The 19,469-nt window shown below is 44.6% G+C and overlaps 1 protein-coding gene across 1 annotated transcript in view; it reads right to left on the reverse strand.

Annotated features, from left to right (window-relative positions):
• Positions 1-19,469, reverse strand: part of LOC124552319 (anionic trypsin-1-like) — a 68,885-nt gene that overhangs the window by 41,843 nt on the left and 7,573 nt on the right. Inside the window, exons 3-4 of the mRNA XM_047126592.1 lie at positions 17,548-17,664; positions 2,975-3,115 (exon numbers count right to left, since the gene is read on the reverse strand). Of these exons, the coding sequence (XP_046982548.1) occupies positions 2,975-3,115; positions 17,548-17,664 (258 nt within the window). The remainder of the gene's footprint in view (positions 1-2,974; positions 3,116-17,547; positions 17,665-19,469) is intronic.

Here is a 19,469-nt window from a genome sequence, read left to right on the forward strand (position 1 = left end):
TGGCTGGAGTGGCCGAGCCGTTCTAGGCGCTTCAGTCTGGAACCGCGCGACCGCTACGGTTGCAGATTCGAATCCTGTCTCGGGCATGGATGTGTGTAATGTCCTTAGGTTAATTATGTTTTTTAGTTCTAAGTTGCAGGGGACTGATGACCTCATGAGTTAAGCCATTTGAACCATTTGAACTGGAGATGCGTTAGAACATATCGTGCTTGCTGAAGAATATAAGTATCTTTTCATCCATCGGCGGTTGAAAGGGCAACCAGGATTCTTGATAGGGTTCGATTAGTAGTTACTAGAGAAAGAAGATACAGCTTATAAACATACCAAACCAGCCGTCAAGAGGCGAGAGCAAAACGAATGTGAAATTTAATCATTCAAAACCTCATCTATTACAGTAATAATAATATAAATTTTATACATGAATGTATTTGAAAATAGAAGGATTTTTGTACGCAATTCGAGTTTTTAACATACGATAGTACCATTCACATGTCCTTGTTTCATTTACCTCTGACCAACCTACCGAATCGATGACGCCAAGTTTCCACCAGTGAAGATTCAGATTTCCTCTATTTCGAAAAGTTCCAGGAACTGTTACAGTTCAGCCTCGATAATTAGAGGCGAACTTGGACTATCGAAATGTATGAGCTTAAAGAAATAAGATGATGTTGAAAACAATAAATCACATTAACTACGGCTCATTTGTTTTTTCAAGCTGTGACTTATTTATACTTTTTAGGTTGAGAGATTCTTCAGAGTATGTCCTTGAACAAACGTGTTCCACTTTAAGTCGGTTCCTTCGCCAGTCAACAACAGTAACTTCGTCGACACCGTATTCGAGAACAATTTTGTTATTGTTTCTGCTTCTGGAACCTGCAGTTATGGATAAAGGGACGTAAGGCGAAAGGTTATGGCCCATGTACCATCATGTGTCACTTCCTGTTACTACCTTATTGACACAAATACCTCTGAAACAGATAGGCCTTTGGGAATCTCAATTTTATTTAACTACAACACACATTAAGATATCAGATCTGAATGATAGGGCAATAAAAACAGGTAATGATGGGGACAACACAAACATCCAATCATCTCGAGCAGGTGAAAATTCCCTGACCCTGCCGGGAATCGGACCGGGGTCCCCGTGCTCGGGAAGCGAGACCACGAGCTGCGGACTTGCGCTAATGGAATTAGAATGAATATCTATCGGGGCAGCACCAGGTGTTCAGCTGGTATGTCCAATAAACATAAAAGGTTAATAACGTTACTTTATTTTTTCGTGGTTATGTTGTTGATAATTCTTCCGGGTTATATGGCCGTGGTCCATGGAATTTTTCTATTCCTAACGTTTCGTCCAATACTACGTTGGACATCCTCAGAGGTATGGCTGGTCCTACTGAGTCCTGCTGACTGACGAGTCGGGCGTCGGAGAGCGGCCTAAATACCGAAGGAAGTGGGCGTGGTCTAGCTTGCACATGGTAGCAGAGAGAAAACTAGTCAAGGATAAAATGTAACTATCGATAATAAGATAAAAGAAGTGTGAATACGAGGGTAAAAGAGCATAAAAGTCTTTTCCGACTGGAAAAAATAGATAAATCGGCCGTTGCGGAACATGCACTTCAGTCAGGTGACCATGTAGTTAAGTTTTCTAAACTACAGTTTTAAGTGCTACCACGAACTATTATCCACGACTGTTTAGGGAGCCTATTGAAATTTATAAACAAGAAGATAATTTTAATAGAAAAGAAGAGGCCTTGAAATCAAGCGAGATATGGACAGTGGCGTCACAGAATCGATAAGTGATTTTTATCTATGACGGACTGTTATCGATAGTTACATTTTATCCTTGACTCGTTTTCTCTCTGCTACTATGTGCAAGCTACACCACGCCCACTTTCCTCGGTATTTAGGCCGCTCTCCGACGCTTGACTCGTCCTCCCCTCCATCTACCCCTTTACCAACTTTGATCCTCCCGCCCTCCTCCTGTACTTACTCCTCTGGGCACCCTCCCTCCCTTCTCTCCCTTTTCCTTCCCTCCTCCTTTTCTCCCCCCTCCTCCCCCGGGCCTCCCCTCCCCTGTCCCTCTCCTCCTGCCCCCGTCTCCTAAGCCATTGGCATCCTTTTTTCCCTCCCCTCTCCCCCGCCTCACCCCTGTTCCCCTCTTGGCAGGTCCCCGGACTCGCACATGCTCAGTGGACATTCGCGCGCCGGAGATCACCGCCATCAGTGTCTCGTGTGTGCCGTCATGTTTAGTGTTCAGTTTCGCCGTCACACTCCATTGTTCACCAGTGCCATCGTCTTCTTCAGTGTTTGTGCGTCGTGTCAACAGTTCGTAGTGTGGATTGTCATCGAGTGTAAACGGCTTCTTGTGTTTTTATGTTCATGTGTCTACTGTTTTTTTCCCGCCGTTTTTCTAAGTGATGTCTCTTCTTTGTTTATCTCCATGTACTCTCTTCGGCTGAAGAGCGGCGTATTGTGCTGCTGCCAGCCTACCTGCTTGTTCAGATGTCAAAATAACAATAAAGTAAAAAAAAAAAAAAAAAAAAAAGCTTGACTCGTCAGTCGGCAGGACTCAGCAGGGCCAGCCAGAAGAAATCCATGGACCGCGGCCATATAAAAATGGTTCAAATGGCTCTGAGCACTATGGGACTCAACTGCTGTGGTCATTAGTCCCCTAGAACTTAGAACTAGTTAAACCTAACTAACCTAAGGACATCACAAACATCCATGCCCGAGGCAGGATTCGAACCTGCGACCGTAGCGGTCTTGCGGTTCCAGACTGCAGCGCCTTTAACCGCACGGCCACTTCGGCCGGCTCGCGGCCATATAACCGGAAGAATTATTAACAACAGTACCATCCGGTCGTGAAAGCCTTCATTGTATGATTTCGTGGTTATATTTACAAATTTATGACTGCCGGTCGTAAAGGGCTAATTAGGGCCGCAGGCTGTGGCTGGAGTAGTGCTGTACTCACGCTGCACGCGTCCCGGCCGCCCTGGCCTCCCGCACACAGCATGCCTTCTCCCAGCAGTCCCGGCAGCTGGCGCCGGCAGTCCTCCACCCCCACCACAGGTACCTCCACGTAGCGCAGCGTCTCCTTCGGCTTCACGCCCTTCTGTCAACATGAGGAGAAAGAAAACCTTATCAACGACGTCGCCTATGTACTACACAACAGTGGTTGCATTTCACGGTCGAGCGGGATAGCCGCGCGGTCTTGGGCGCCCTGTCACGGTCCACGTGGCTGCCCACGCCTATGTACTGACTTGGCAGAAAATCCTAAGAAATTTTGGTATCATGTCAAAGCGGTAGGTGGATCAAAACAAAATGTCCAGACACTCTGTGACCAAAATGGTACTGAAACACAGGATGACAGACTAAAGGCTGAAATTCTAAATGTCTTTTTCCAAAGCTGTTTCGCAGAGGAAGACTGCACTGTAGTTCCTTCTCTAGATTGTCGCACAGATGACAAAATGGTAGATATCGAAATAGACGACAGAGGGATAGAGAAACAATTAAAATCGCTCAAAGTGGAAAGGCCGCTGGACCTGTTGGGAAACTAGTTCGATTTTACACAGAGTACGTGAAGAAACTTGCCGCCCCCCCCCCCCCCTTCTTGCAGCGATGTACCGTAGGCCTCTAGAAGAGCGTAGCGTTCCAAAGGATTGGAAAAGGGCACGGGTCATCCCCGTTTTCAAGAAGGGACGTCGAACAGATGTGCAGAACTATAGACCTATATCTCTAACGTCGATCAGTTGTAGAATTTTGGAACACGTATTATGTTTGAGTGTAATGCCTTTCCTGGAGACTAGAAACCTACTCTTGTAGGAACCAGCATGGGTTTCGAAAAAGACAGTCGTGTGAAACCCATCTCGCGCTATTCGTCCACGAGACTCATAGGGCCATAGACACGGGTTCACAGGTAGATGCCGTGTTTCTTGACTTCCGCAAGGCGTTCTATACAGTTACCCACAGTCGTTTAATGAACTAAGTAAGAGCATATGGACTATCAGACCAATTGTGTGATTGGATTGAAGAGTTCCTAAATAACAGAACGCAGCATGTCAGTCTCAATGGAGAGAAGTCTTCCGAAGTAAGAGTGATTTCAGGTGTGCCGCAGGGGAGTGTCGTAGGACCGTTGCTATTCACAATATACATAAATGACCTTGTGGATGACATCGGAAGTTTGCTGAGGCTTTTTGCGGATGATGCTGTGGTATATCGAGAGGTTGTAACAATGGAAAATTGTACTGAAATGCAGGAGGATCTGCAGCGAATTGACGCATGGTGCAGGGATTGGCAACTGAATCTCAATGTAGACAAGTGTAATGCGCTGCAAATACATAGAAAGAAAGATCCTTTATCATTTAGCTAAAATATCGCAGGTCAGCAACTGGAAGCAGGTAATTCCATAAATTATCTGGGAGTACGCATTAGGAGTGATTTAAAATGAAATGATCATATAAAGTTCACCGTCGGTAAAGCAGATGCTGGATGAGATTCATTGGAAGAATCCTAAGGAAATGCAATCCGATAACAAAGGAAGTAGGTTACAGTACACTTGTTCGCCTACTGCTTGAATACTGCTCAGCAGTGTGGGATCCGTACCAGATAGGGTTGATAGAAGGGACAGAGAAGATCCAACGGAGAGCAGCGCGCTTCGTTACAGGATCATTTAGTAATAGCGAAAGCGTTACGGAGATGATAGATAGACTCCAGTGGAAGACTCTGCAGGAGAGACGCTCAGTATGTCGGTACGGGCTTTTGTTGAAGTTTCGAGAACATAACTTCACCGAGGAGTCCAGCAGTATATTGCTCCCTCCTACGTATATCTCGCGAAGAGACCATGAGGATAAAATCAGAGAGATTAGAGCCCACACAGAGGCATACTGACAATCCTTCTTTCCACGAGCAATACGAGACTGGAATAGAAGAGAGAACCGATAGAGGTACTCAAGGTACCCTCCGCCACACACCGTCAGATGGCTTGCGGAGTATGGATGTAGATGTAGATGCGGAGGTTCGAGTCCCCCATGGGCGTGTGTGTGTGTGTGTGTGTGTGTGTGTGTGTGTGTGTGTGTGTTTTGTTCTTAGCGTAAGTTTAAGTTAGATTAAGTAGTGCGTAAGCTTAGGGACCGATGACCTCAGCAGTTTGGTCCCATGTTATGTTATGTTAACCGGGGACCTAGAAACGACGGAGAGGCTCCGCCCCCGCCGCAGCCGCAGTGGTCCGCAACCCCACGACGACTACCGCTGTCCACCTCACCCCTCCGCCACCCCACACCGAACCCAGGGTTATTGTGCGATTCGACCCCCGGTGGAACCTCCAGGGAACGTCTCACACCAGACGACAGTAACCCCTATGTTTGTGTGGTAGTGTAACGGTGGTGTACGCGTACGTGGAGAACTTGTTTGCGCAGCAATCGCCGACATGGTGTAGCTCAGGCGGAATAAGACAAACCAGGCAGTATTTGCCGAGTCAGATGGAAAACCGCCTAAAAACCATCCACAGACTGGCCGGCTCACCGGACCTCGACACAAATCCGCCAGGCGGATTCGTGCCGGGGACCAGGCGCTCCACCCCGCCCGGAAAGCCGTGCGTTAGACCGCGCGGCCAACCGGGCGGGCTACTTTGGTCCCATACGACCACAAATTTCCGGTTTCGCATTTCCCTTCTCCGGTGCTAGGCAATGAGCGACGTAGTGGCTCCTTTTGTAGCGCCAATTTGAGAGCCAGATTGCACTGGTCGCCATTAAAAATTACATCATCAGCAACGATAGCAAACTACGACTTGTTGTACGTATACACTATTTATATACCCGGCCGCAGTAGCACACTGTCTAATGGTTTCCAAAAAAAAAAAAAAAAAAAAAAAAAAAAAAAAAATTCATTTTCTGTATTTCGTGTAATTATTGCTTTAAAATGCTGTTGTAATCTACTGATTAAGAGGTATAATTGAGATGCATAATCATACATGATAGATGACGACCAGTTTGGCTTTAGAAAAGGTAAAGGCAAGATCGAGGCAATCCTGAAGTTGCGGTTGATAATGGATGCAAGACTAAAGAACAATCAAGAAACGTTCATATGATTTGTCGACTTGGAAAAAGCCTTCGATAACGTAAAATCGTGGAACATTTCTCCGAAATTCTGAGAAAAGTAGGGGTGAGCAATCGGGAGATACGAGTAATATAAAATATGTACAAGAGCCAAGAGGGAATGATAAGATCAGACGACGAAGAACAAAGGGCTCGGATTAGAAAAGGTGTAAGACAGCGATGTAGTCTTTCCCCCTTATTGTTCAACCTGTACATCAAAAAAGCAATGATGGAAAAAAAAGAAACGTTCAGGAATTGAAGTAGTAGAAATGAGAACAGCTAGAAAACATCAGGGTTGACGGTCACGAAGTAGATGAAGTTAGGGATTTCTGCTACCTAGGCAATAAAATAACCAATGACGGATGGAGCAAGGAGGACATTAAAAGAAGAGTAGCAGGGGAAAAGAGGGCATTCCTGGCCAAGAGAAGTCTACTAGTATCAAACATAAGCTTGAAACTGAGGAAAAAAATTCTGAGAACGTACGTCTCGAGTACAGTACAGCATTGCATGCTAGTGAAACATGGACTGTGGGGAAAACCGGAACAGAAGAGAATCTAAGCGCTTGAGATGTGGTGCTACAGTCGAATGTTGAAAATTGGGTGGACTGATAAGGTAAAGAATGAGGAGGTTCTGCGTAGAATCGGAGGGGAAAGTAATATGTGGAAAACATGATGAGAAGGGACAGGATGAGAGGACATCTGTTAAGACGTGAAGGGATGACTTCCATGGTACCTGAGGGAACTGGAGAGGGCAAAAAGTGTAAAGGAAGACAGAGATTGGAGTATATCCAGCAAATAATTGAGGACGTAGGTAGCAAGTGCTACTCTGGGATGGAGAGGTTGGCGCAGGAGAAAAATTCATGGCGGGCCGCATCAAACCAGTCAGTAGACTGATGACTCCCCACCTCCAAAAAAAAAAAAAAAAAAAAAAAAAAATACATTAAGGATTTAACAGAATAAGTCGATTATTAAAGTTAGAAACTATGTATGTAGAGTGATTCCTGGTAACGTTTAAAAACCCCCGAAGCGTCGTCGATGACGCTGAGACAAGTGAATTAATGTAAGACACAAGGCGAGGCATATGTCTGGAAATACCCCGGGAGTGGGTGACAAATGTTGAACACGTGACATCACCAGATGACGTACATCGCTGCACGTGCAGCACACAACTGTGTGTTTACATAGAGGTAAGATTAATTGTTCATAGGTTTCGCTTTCTCCACTGTTTTACTGTAAAGTTCAGTACAAGAAAAACGTACGGTATTGCATCACAAGTAGAGGAGTATAAGCTTCAGAGTTTCATCGTTACCAGTGAATGACCTATGTTTTCTTTAGGAAATATGTCTGTAAACAAGAAAAAAAGGGAAAAACGAGAGAAACACAAAACAAGAACAGCTTTTCTTGGTGACAGCGACAACAGTAATTTTGTAGATTATACGCTTGTAACAGGTCAGATTTACGAAAGGTGTTCGAAATTTGCGCCGTTTTGCTCGCATACAAGTGTTGTATTGCACAATCATCCCACCACTCCCAGCCGCATCATGTTTTGAGTTTTGCTATAAGACCATGCGCATGTTTATCGCACGGTTGCTGTACAGTGCTGTTTGTAATTCTGCTCCAATGTCAGTGTCATCGCTGACGCCGGCTGTGTGGTGTTTCTCTATTTGTGCTTATCTTACCTGAAGAGAATGTTTCTATGCTAACTTCATGATTTTGTGCTATTCTGCTTTTTTGCGATTATTCTTTGGCACTTTATAAGCGTTGTTGGCTGTATGGTCCTTGTAACGAAAAGCCAAAATAAAGAAATAATAATTAACAAAAGCCCAACCGCTGCAGGTTCGGTGGGGCACGTCGTCTAGTGACGTCACAACATCTCTCATCCATTTTTAAGTATTTCTCGACGCCAGCGACCATATATGTCTTGCATTAAATTACTTGTCTTAGCCTATCTACGTCGCTTCGGAGATTTTTAAACTTTAATAAGACTCGCCCTGTACAACTTAAGGCAGCGGAACTAACGTTGCGGAAATGAGTCAGACTAGATTCGTGCATTATTTCGTTTTTAGAACACCAGCAACTTCCAACAAACTTTACATGTAATTTCAAAACGTTTCGAAACTATCTCCTCCTGGCAAGCAGCATAAAATAATGAAAGAATAAGTTTATCGTTCACTACATTATAGCTGTTCGTAAAAAAACACGTCACCATTAGGCATGATGTTTAAATTTGTTACATCTACATCCACATTGTGCAATTCACACTTAAGTGTCTGGCAGAGGGTTCATCGTAACCCTTCCACACTGTTTGCCTACCGTTCCCCTGTCTAAAAGAGCACTGGAAAAACCGACACTTAAATCTCTCCGTGCCAACTCTGATTTCTCTTATTTCATTACAATGATCATTTCTGCCGCGCAGAAGCGTGTCAGCAAAATATTTTCACATTCGGAGGAGACCGTTGGAGATTGAAATTTCGTGAAAAGGTCTTGCAGCTTGTTAGGTTGGTGCAAAAGTTCGTAGCTTTCTTCGACATGTTTAATAAGCACAGCAGACACACACAACAAAGACTTCAAATGGTTCAAATGGCTCTGAGCACTATGGGACAACTGCTGTGGTCATCAGTCCCCTAGAACTTAAAACTACTTAAACCTAACTAACCTAAGGACGTCACACACGTCCATGCCCGAGGCAGAATTCGAACCTGCGACCGTAGCGGTCGCGCGGTTCCAGACTGTAGCGCCTAGAACCGCTCGGCTACTCCGGCCGGCCAACAAAGACTTCAGTGATCACTAACATACTCTGCTTCACTACTTACGGCAGTGTGCCAACGCTTGGGCGACTTATGTTAGGAGGACATTTTCATCCGGAAAGGAAGTTACTTGAACGCTGTTCTATAGGGAGCGGTAAAGGTGAAAATCTGAGGGCGCAACATTAGATAAATAAGGTGGGTGCAGAATGACTTCTGAACCCAACTCCTGTATAATGGTTATTATCAGTCTGGCAGAATTCAGTCGGACAGTATCGTGGAGTAGTATCACGTCACGCAGTCTGCCTGTTCGTTGTTCTTGGACTGTGTCTGCAAGGCGTCAGTCTCAATTGTTGCCAAAAAATGTCAGCAGTCATGGTTAGACCTCGGGGAAGCAGTTTGTAGTCCACCATACCGTCACTGATCCACAAGATGCATGACATTATCTTCTGTGGACGCGCGCAGTGTTCCTGCTAGATAGAGTAGGTAAGCAATTATTAACATCTCACTTAGACAGTGAACTGGCATCACTTACTTTCAGTAAGATGCGCGTAGTGGAACTATGGACAAAATTTAAGCACATTGTAAATCGTCGTTTGGAGAGTTGTGTGCCAAGGAATTGGATCAAAGATGGAAAAGAGTCAAAAAATAGCTCTGAGCACTATGGGACTCAACTGCTGAGGTCATAAGTCCCCTAGAACTTAGAACTACTTAAACCTAACTAACCTAAGGACATCACACACATCCATGCCCGAGGCAGGGTTCGAACCTGCGACCGTAGCAGTCGCGCGGCTCCGGAAAAGAGTCACCACGGTTTAATAACGAAATTCGACGAATGGTGAGGAAGCAGATGTTGTTGCATTCTAGGTTCAAAAGGGGACGCGGTAATGACGACAAGTGTGGGTTAGAGGAGATTCGTGCGTCTGTGAAAAGATCTATGCGCGGAGCATACAACTACTTCCACACCTTAGCGGAAGACCTGGCGAAGAATCCGAGGAAATTCTGGTCGTATGTAAAATCGCTAAGCGAGCCTAAGGCTTCCATTCAGTCCCTTGTTGACCAGTCTGCTGTAGCAGTTGAAGATAGAAAACCAAATTTTGAATTTCACATTGAAGAAAGCCTTCACACAGGAGAAGTACAAACATACCGTCATTTCACCATTGGATAGACTCCCGTATGGATGACACGGAAATAAGCTTGAATATTTGAAGTTTGAATATTTCAAAAGGAGTAAATCATGGACGTATGGAATACCAGTTAGATTTTACAAAGAGTACTCTACGGCACAGGCCCCTTACCCAGCTTGCATTTACCATGAATCTCTCGCCCAGCAGAAAGTCCCAACCGATTGGAAAAAAAGCGCAGGTGAATCCAGCGTATAAGAAAAGTAAAATAACGGACCAGCAAAATTACAGACCAATATCCCTAACTTCTGTTTGCTATAGAGTCCTCGAACATATTCTCAGTTCGAACATAATAACCTTTCTTGAGACTGAGAAGCTTACTTCCACGAATTTGAGAAAGCATCGCTCGTGCGAAACTCTGTTTGCCCTTTTGTCACAAGATACACTGAGAACTACGGATGAACGGCAACGGGCAGATTCCATATTTTTAGATTTCCGAAACGCATTTGGCACGTTGCCCCATTGCTAGCTGTTAACGAAGATACGAGTAAATGGAATAAGTTCACAGATACGTGAGTGGCTCGAAGAATTCTTAAATAATAGAGCCCAGTGTGTTGTCCTCGACGGCGAGAGTTCATCAGATACAAGGGTCTCGTCAGAGGTGCCCCAGGGAAGTCTGATAGAACCGGTGTTGTTCGCTATATACATAAATGATTTGCCGAATAGGGTGGGCAGCAACCTGCGGTTGTTTGCTGATGATGCCGCGGTGAGTGCTAATGTGTCGAAGTTGAGTGACTGTAGGAAGTTACCAGACGACTCAGACAAAATTTCCAGTTGGTGTGACGAATGGCAGCTAGTTCTAAATGTGGAAAACTGTAATATAATGCTGATGAGTAGGAAGAGAAAACCTGTAATGTTCGGGTACAGTATTACTACTGTCCCATTTGACACAGTCAAATCGTTTAAATATCTGGGCGTAACGTTGCAAACGGATATGAAGTGGAACGAGCATTTGAAAACATTGGTAGGGAAGGAAGATGGTCGACTTCAGTTCACTAATAGAATTTTAGGAAAGAGTGGTTCACCTGTAAAGGAGACCGCATATAGGACGCTGGTGCGACCTATTTTTGAGTACTGTTCGAGTGTTTGGGATCCGTACCAAGTCGGATTGAAGGAAGTCGTCGTAGCATTTCAGAGGGGGGCTGCTAGATTTGTTACCGGTAGGTTAAAACAACACCTAAAGTGTTACGGAAACGCCTCGGGAACTCGAATGTGAATCCCTGGAGGAAAGGCGACGTTCTTTTCCACAAACGTTATTGAGAAAATTTAGAGAATCGGCATCTGAAGCACTGCCGAACGATTGTACTGCCACTAATACACATCTCGCGTAAGGACCTCGAAGATACGATACGAAAATTTGAACTCATACGGAAGAGTACAGACAGTTGTTTTTCCCTCGCTCTATTTACGAGTGGAAGAGCAGCAGAAATGCCGAGTAATGGTACGCACCGTAAGGTGGTTTGCGGAGTATATTTGTAGCTGTAGCTGTAGCTGCAGATGTTTCAACCTTCCACCTTGCATGCAAATATCGCACGAAGGTGGCGAATGTTCACAGATTATCACATTTTCCAGTTCTCGAGTACATTTGCGTAAATCATTGAGAATCAATGCGTTTAAACGATCTTCATGAAACACTGAATGTCTTCCTGAACGTGGAGAGTCACTGTTAGCGAAACGATCCTACTTTAAACGAGGAGACAATTCCTTGCCGCGCCCTGTCCAGTGGCATTATCCCCACACACGGCGCAAATGCTTCTCTCTGCCTCCGCTACTGTCGCCCCTCTATTGATTTGAAACTGAAGAATATGTCGGAAATATTCCAATTTCTCCAATTGGCACTCCGTTTTCTAGTGACCACAGCTCCATTCGCTATCTCCAAAGGACAAAAAACAATATGTAAAGTCAAATGGCAGCAGTGAACTACAAATAAAAATACTATGCGCAGATAAACCGCAGCTCGTGGTCGTGCGGAAGCGTTCTCGCTTCCCATGCCCGGGTTCGATTCCCGGCGGGGTCAGGGATTTTCTCTGCCTCGTGATGGCTGGGTGTTGTGTGTTGTCCTTGGGTTAGTTAGGTTTACGTAGTTCTAAGTTCTAGGGGACTGATGACCATCAGTGTTAAGTCCCATAGTGCTCAGAGCCATTTTTTGACAGATAAACTAAACCTCTAAATATCAACACGCAAAAAAAAAAAAAAAAAGAAAAGACCGCTACGAACTTATGCGCCAACCAATACTTCCCTAATGTCCAACGATGAGCTTGGATATGCAGCAGTCAGCTTTTACGGTTGAAACTGTCTTCACGCTATTCTGAATGAAGCTGCCGCTATTTTAAAATACAAAAACTGGAAGAAACAACATAAATATAAATCACAAAAGCAAGAAACAGTGCATCCACGAGAAATAGTGTACAAAATATGATTCTTTATCTTATGTAAATGTTAAGACATCAGAGTTGTATGGAATAAAAGTCCTTCTCGAAAATCATGTCTGACCAGATCCATCATTAGTAATAGTGAGAACATCTCCAAAACGCCTAAATATGTTGGAGACTTTTGTTTCTGGACACTATAGCACAGATGTTATGGGAAACAACTAACCAATAAACAGATACGCGCCACACTATTGTGCCAAAACAACTACTGACATGGACATAGATGAAACTAGCTTCCAAAGACAGAGAGACATCAAAGTCTGCACAATGCGATCTGTGGTGCGTTAGGAAACAAGGTAGATGAACTGTTTACTTTTCGTGATAATTTCGTTATCCTTGCATACAGTGGTACATAAGTGTTTAGATTATGTGACATAGAGGTCCACATGCAAATATCGTCAAGTGTCTTATCGCAGTATATTTGTAACAACCATGGTTCAAATATGGTTCAAATGGCTCTAAGCACAATGGGACTTAACATCTGAAGTCATCAATCACCTCGGCATAGAGCTACTTAAACCTAACTAGCCTGGACTCGCATTCGGGAGGACGACGGTTCAATCCCGCGTCCGGCCATCCTGATTTAGGTTTTCCGAGATTTCCCTAAATCGCTCCAGGCGAATGCCGGAATGGTTCCTTTGAAAGGGCACGGCCGTCTTCCTTCCCCAGCCTTCTCTAAACCGATGACACCGATGACACCGCAGATTGGCCTCTTCCCCCAAAACAACTCCAACTAACTAGCCTAAGGACATGACATATATCCATGTCCGAGGCAGGATTCGAACCTGCGACCGTAGCAGCAGTGCGGTTCCGGACTGAAGCGCCTAGAACCGTTCGGCCACAGCAGATGGCTAACAAACATGGAATTTGTGTAATAGAGCATGTGGTAAACAAACAAACAAACTATGGAATTTCTACCTTGTAATACAGTTAATTACGTAAAACATGGTGCACTATATAGGCGAGTAGTAATATGTATCGTGAAAAAACTGCAACGACACTATGCAAATGCTCCCAAGAGTCCATCACATCACCACAGCCAATCAAGAGAAGCACAACCCAACGAAATGTTGGGGTTAGGGAAGGAACATGGATGCATCTTTTTTTTTGTTTTTTTTTGGGGGGGGGGGGGTTTAAGGGCGCTCAACTACTGAGGTCATTAGCGCCCAGTCACAATTGCTAGAGCACATAGAATCTAGTAAAACTCAAGATGGGGGGGGGGGGGGGGGGGACACCAGAAAGTTCTTACAAAGATGCAGATAAAATAAGTGAAAGGGTTAGATGTCTTTGGACAAGCCAGTCAAAGTAATAAAACGAAGAACACGAGCAGCTGCTCGAGCGTCATCAGCTAAAATATCCTGTAAAGTAGATGGCAGAGACAGGACAACACGAGATTGACTAAAACGGGGACACGACAATAAAACATGGCGCACTGTCAAGGCATGACCACAAGGGATGGATGCATCTGTGGAGCCAACAGAACATGAGGCATTATTCAGACTGGATAGGGGTGGCAGTAGAGTGGGTGGCAAAGATGGGGGGAGGGGCATTCAGGGGCTGGGGATGGTCTGAGAATTGGATACCGAAAGGGGCCTGGGCGGAAACCAAAAATCATATGGTTATTGGACTTCCGGCATAAGAAGTCAGCCTCATTCTGCCAAGGGATTTGTCAAAGAGGGCGGAGGAGCGGATAGAGGTTCAGGGCACTCTCTTGTCCTAGGGGTGGGAAATTGCCCCTAAAGGCGGAAGAATCAGCAATGATCAACGACATGACGATGCAGGAGGCAATGGAAACCACTGCATTAAAGATACGTAACGTGTATCCACAGGACATGTGGCCTGTAATTGAAGAAGTGTCATGATGATCTCTCCATCGGCAAAAGATTCCGGAATAGTCCCTCATTCGGATCTCCGGGAGGGGACTGCCAAGGGGGAGGTTACCATGAGAAAAAGATTGATTAATCAACGAAAGGATAACGTTCTACGAGTCAGGGCGTGGAATGTCAGAAGCTTGAACATGGTAGGGAAACTAGAAAATCTGAAAAGGGAAATGCAAAGGCTCAATCTAGATACAGTAGGGGTCAGTTAAGTGAAGTGGAAGGAAGACAAGGATTACTGGTCAGATGAGTATCCGGTAATATCAACAGCAGCAGAAAATGGTATAACAGGTGTAGGATTCGTTATGAATAGGAAGGTAGGGCAAAGGGTGTGTTACTGTGAACAGTTCAGCGACCGGGTTGTTCTAATCAGAATCGACAGCAGACCAACACCGACAACGATAGTTCAGGTATACATGCCGACGTCGCAAGCTGAAGATGAACAGATAGAGAAAGTGTATGAGGATATTGAAAGGATAATGCAGTATGTAAAGGGGGACGAAAATCTAATAGTCATGGGCGACTGGAATGCAGTTGTAGGGGAAGGAGTAGAAGAGAAGGTTACAGGAGAATATGGGCTTGGGACAAGGAATGAAAGAGGAGGAAGACTAATTGATTTTTGTAACAAGCTTCAGCTAGTAATAGCGAATACCCTGTTCAAGAATCACAAGAGGAGGAGGTATACTTGGAAAAGGCCGGGAGATACGGGAAGATTTCAATTAGATTACATCATGGTCAGACAGAGATTCCGAAATCAGATACTGGATTGTAAGGCGTACCCAGGAGCAGATATAGACTCAGATCACAATATAGTAGTGATGAAGAGTAGGCTGAAGTTCAAGACATTAGTCAGGAAGAATCAATACGCAAAGAAGTGGGATACGGAAGTACTAAGGAATGACGAGATACGTTTGAAGTTCTCTAACGCTATAGATACAGCAATAAGGAGCAGCGCAGTAGGCAGTACAGTTGAAGAGGAATGGACATCTCTAAAAAGGGCCATCACAGAAGTTGGGAAGGAAAACATAGGTACAAAGAAGGTAGCTGCGAAGAAACCATGGGTAACAGAAGAAATACTTCAGTTGATTGATGAAAGGAGGAAGTACAAACACGTTCCGGGAAAATCAGGAATACAGAAATACAAGCCGCTGAGGAATGAAATAAATAGGAAGTGCAGGGAAGCTAAGACGAAATGGCTGCAGGAAAAATGTGAAGACATCGAAAAAGATATGATTGTCGGAAGGACAGACTCCGCATACAGGAAAGTCAAAACAACCTTTGGTGACATTAAAAGCAGCGGTGGTAACATTAAGAGTGCGACAGGAATTCCACTGTTAAATGCAGAGGAGAGAACAGATAAGTGGAAAGAATACATTGAAAGCCTCTATGAGGGTGAAGATTTGTCTGATGTGATAGAAGAAGAAACAGGAGTCGATTTAGAAGAGATAGGGGATCCAGTATTAGAATCGGAATTTAAAAGAGCTTTGGAGGACTTACGGTCAAATAAGGCAGAAGGGATAGATAACATTCCATCAGAATTTCTAAAATCATTGGGGGAAGTGGCAACAAAACGACTATTCACGTTGGTGTGTAGAATATATGAGTCCGGCGATATACCATCTGACTTTCGGAAAAGCATCATCCACACAATTCCGAAGACGGCAAGAGCTGACAAGTGCGAGAATTATCGCACAATCAGCTTAACAGCTCAGGCATCGAAGCTGCTTACAAGAATAATACACAGAAGAATGGAAACGAAAATTGAGAATGCGCTAGGTGGCGATCAGTTTGGCTTTAGGAAAAGTAAAGGGACGAGAGAGACAATTCTGACGTTACGGCTAATAATGGAAGCAAGGCTAAAGAAAAATCAAGACACTTTCATAGGATTTGTTGACCTGGAAAAAGCGTTCGACAATATAAAATGGTTAAAGCTGTTCGAGATTCTGAAAAAAAGTAGGGGTAAGCTATAGGGAGAGACGGGTCATATACAATATGTACAACAACCAAGAGGGACTAATAAGAGTGGACGATCAAGAACGAAGTGCTCGTATTAAGAAGGGTGTAACACAAGGCTGTAGCCTTTCGCCCCTACTCTTCAATCTGTACATCGAAGAAGCAATGATGGAAATAAAGGAAAGGTTCAGCAGTGGAATTAAAATACAAGGTGAAAGGATATCAATGATACGATTCGCTGATGACATTGCTATCCTGAGTGAAAGTGAAGAAGAATTAAATGATCTGCTGAACGGAATGAACAGTCTAATGAGTACACAGTATGGTTTGAGAGTAAATCGGAGAAAGACGATGGTAATGAGAAGTAGTAGAAATGAGAACAGCGAGAAACTTAACATCAGGATTGATTGTCACGAAGTCAATGAAGTTAAGGAATTCTGCTACCTAGGCAGTAAAGTAACCAATGACGGACGGAGCAAGGAGGACATCAAAAGCAGACTGGCTATGGCAAAAAAGGCATTTCTGGCCAAGAGAAGTCTACTAATATCAAATACCGGCCTTAATTAGAGGAAGAAATTTCTGAGGATGTACGTCTAGAGTACAGCATTGTATGGTAGTGAAACATGGACTGTGGGAAAAGCGGAACAGAAGAGACTCGAAGCATTTCAGATGTGGTGCTATAGAAGAATGTTGAAAATTAGGTGGACTGATAAGGTAAGGAATGAGGAGGTTCTACGCAGAATCGGAGAGGAAAGGAATATGTGGAAAACACTGATAAGAAGGGACAGGATGATAGGACATCTGCTAAGACATGAAGGAATGACTTCCATGGTACTAGAGGGAGCTGTAGAGGGCAAAAACTGTAGAGGAAGACAGAGATTGGAATACGTCAAGCAAATAATTGAGGTCGTAGGTTGCAAGTGCTACTCTGAGATGAAGAGGTTAGCACAGGAAAGGAATTCGTGGCGGGCCGCATCAAACCAGTCAGTAGACTGATGACCAATTAAAAAAAAAATGGTCTGAGATGCATAGTAACTGACGAATATAAATAAAATCTTTGTAGAGTCCTTGTTATAAAAGTTACTGAAGTGCTAACAAAAGATGTGTACCCCACCTATAATGGTTACAGAATGTTTGAAAAAATTTACCATGACTATGGCTCCAGCCAAAATAGAAATTATCTTCACGGAGTTCCTTCACTGCAGAAATACTAGGTCACAGTTCTAGATGTTAGGCTGACAAGTGTCAGCAGTGGTGACTTACGAAGGTGGTGACGCCCCAGCCGCTGACGTTGCATGACGTGCCGGGGGCGGGACTCCTGTGTGCCAACGCCAGCGGATACACCGGCACCTCCTCCCCCACTGGGATGAGCTGCTTCAGCTGCAACAGCGGAATTCGCAGAGGGACAAAACATCAAATCCCTCACTCAGTTTCTCTTTTTATTTCCCAACTACTGTTAATGATTTTAGATAAAAAAGAAAAGCGAACGTCGTCTGAACGGGCCTTGAAGACCCAACGGCACCGACCGGCCGCCGTATCATCCTCAGCCCTTAGGCATCACCGGATGCGGATACTGACAAGGGAGCCTCCCCATCGCACCCCCCTCAGATTTAGTTATAACTTGGCACAGTGGATAGGCCTTGAAAAACTGAACACAGATCAATCGAGAAAACAGGAAGAAGTTGTGTGGAACTATGAAAAAAATAAGCAAAATATACGAACTGAGTAGTCCATGTGCAAGATAGGCAACATCAAGGAAAGTATGAGTTGAGGAGCGCCGTGGTACCGTGGTTAACGTGAGCAGCTGCGGAACGAGAGGTCCTTGGTTCAATTCTTCCCTCGAGTGAAAAGTTTAATTTTTTATTTTCAGACAATTATCAAAGTTCAGGCACTCACACATAATCAACTTCACTTTCCAAAATTCCAGGACATGTTCAGATTTGCTTGGACGTATGCAGGATTTGCCGGTCTACACACGGAAAAATTTGAAAACGTTAAAAACATATGTTTTGACAGAACACGGCGAAAACTGTGCGACTGTGAAACTGTTGCATTCATTTGTTGCAGTTTATGTGACAAATTCTTATGTTTTCATCACTTTTTTGGGAGTGATGAACAGAGACTTCAATTAACAAACGGACTGATCATAACTTTGCGAAAATAAAGAAAATAAACTTCTTACTCGAGGGAAGACTTGAACCAAGGACCTCTCGTTCCGCAGCTGCTCACGCTAACCACGGGACCACGGCGCTCCTAAGTCTACGCTATCCTTGATGTTGCCTATGTTGCGCATGGACTACTCAGTTTGTATATTTTGCTTATTTTTTTGATAGTTCCACACAACTTCTTCCTGTTTTCTCGATTGATCTGTGTTCAGTGTTTCATGGCCTATCGACTGTGCCAACGTGTAACTAAATGTGAGGGGGGTGCGATGGGGAGGTTCCCTTGTGAGCGGCATGTGGTCAGCACACCGCTCTCCAGGCCGTTGTCACTTATCGTGACTGGAGCCGCTACTTGTCAGCCAAGTAGCTCCTCAATTGGCCACACAAGGGCTTACTGCACCCTGCTTGCCAACAGCGCTCGGCAGACCGGACGGTCACCCACCCAAGTGCTAGCCAATCTCGACGGCGCTTAACTTCGGTGACCTGACAGGGACCGCTGTTACCACCGTGGCAAGGCCGTTGGAGGAAACTCATCTTGACCACCCTAGATAAGATTTTGTACAGAGACTTTTCCCTGTTCGTATCTGCTGTTAGGCCTAGTGGATTGTCAGATCTCTGCCCCTCTCCCTAATTTCTTCTGCCTCTCGGTTGGTGTTTAAAGTGTTATTGGGGAATTGGCCAGTCTCCATCCAAGTACTAGGTGGTTTCAATTAAATTGCAGCTACTCAAAGAGGTGCGCTGAAACTATCGTATAGCAGCGAAACTTGGTAGATATTCCAAGGTGTTAATGCAGAACCAATTGACACTAGAAAAAAATTAGTTCGAGTTTAGGTTACCAGGTGCAAATCTGGCGAAGTGAATGTAAGAAAGATGTGTAGAAATTTTTCCGTATGTAATGGATTAGGAACGGGACGTGGGCCCGCCGGCCGCGGTGGCCGAGCGGTTCTAGGCGCTACAGTCTGGAAACGCGCCACCGCTACGGTCGCAGGTTCGAATCCTGCCTCGGGCATGGATGTGTGTGAT

This window comes from Schistocerca americana, chromosome 10 (assembly GCF_021461395.2).
Source record: "Schistocerca americana isolate TAMUIC-IGC-003095 chromosome 10, iqSchAmer2.1, whole genome shotgun sequence".
Classification (NCBI taxonomy): Eukaryota; Metazoa; Arthropoda; class Insecta; order Orthoptera; family Acrididae; genus Schistocerca; species Schistocerca americana.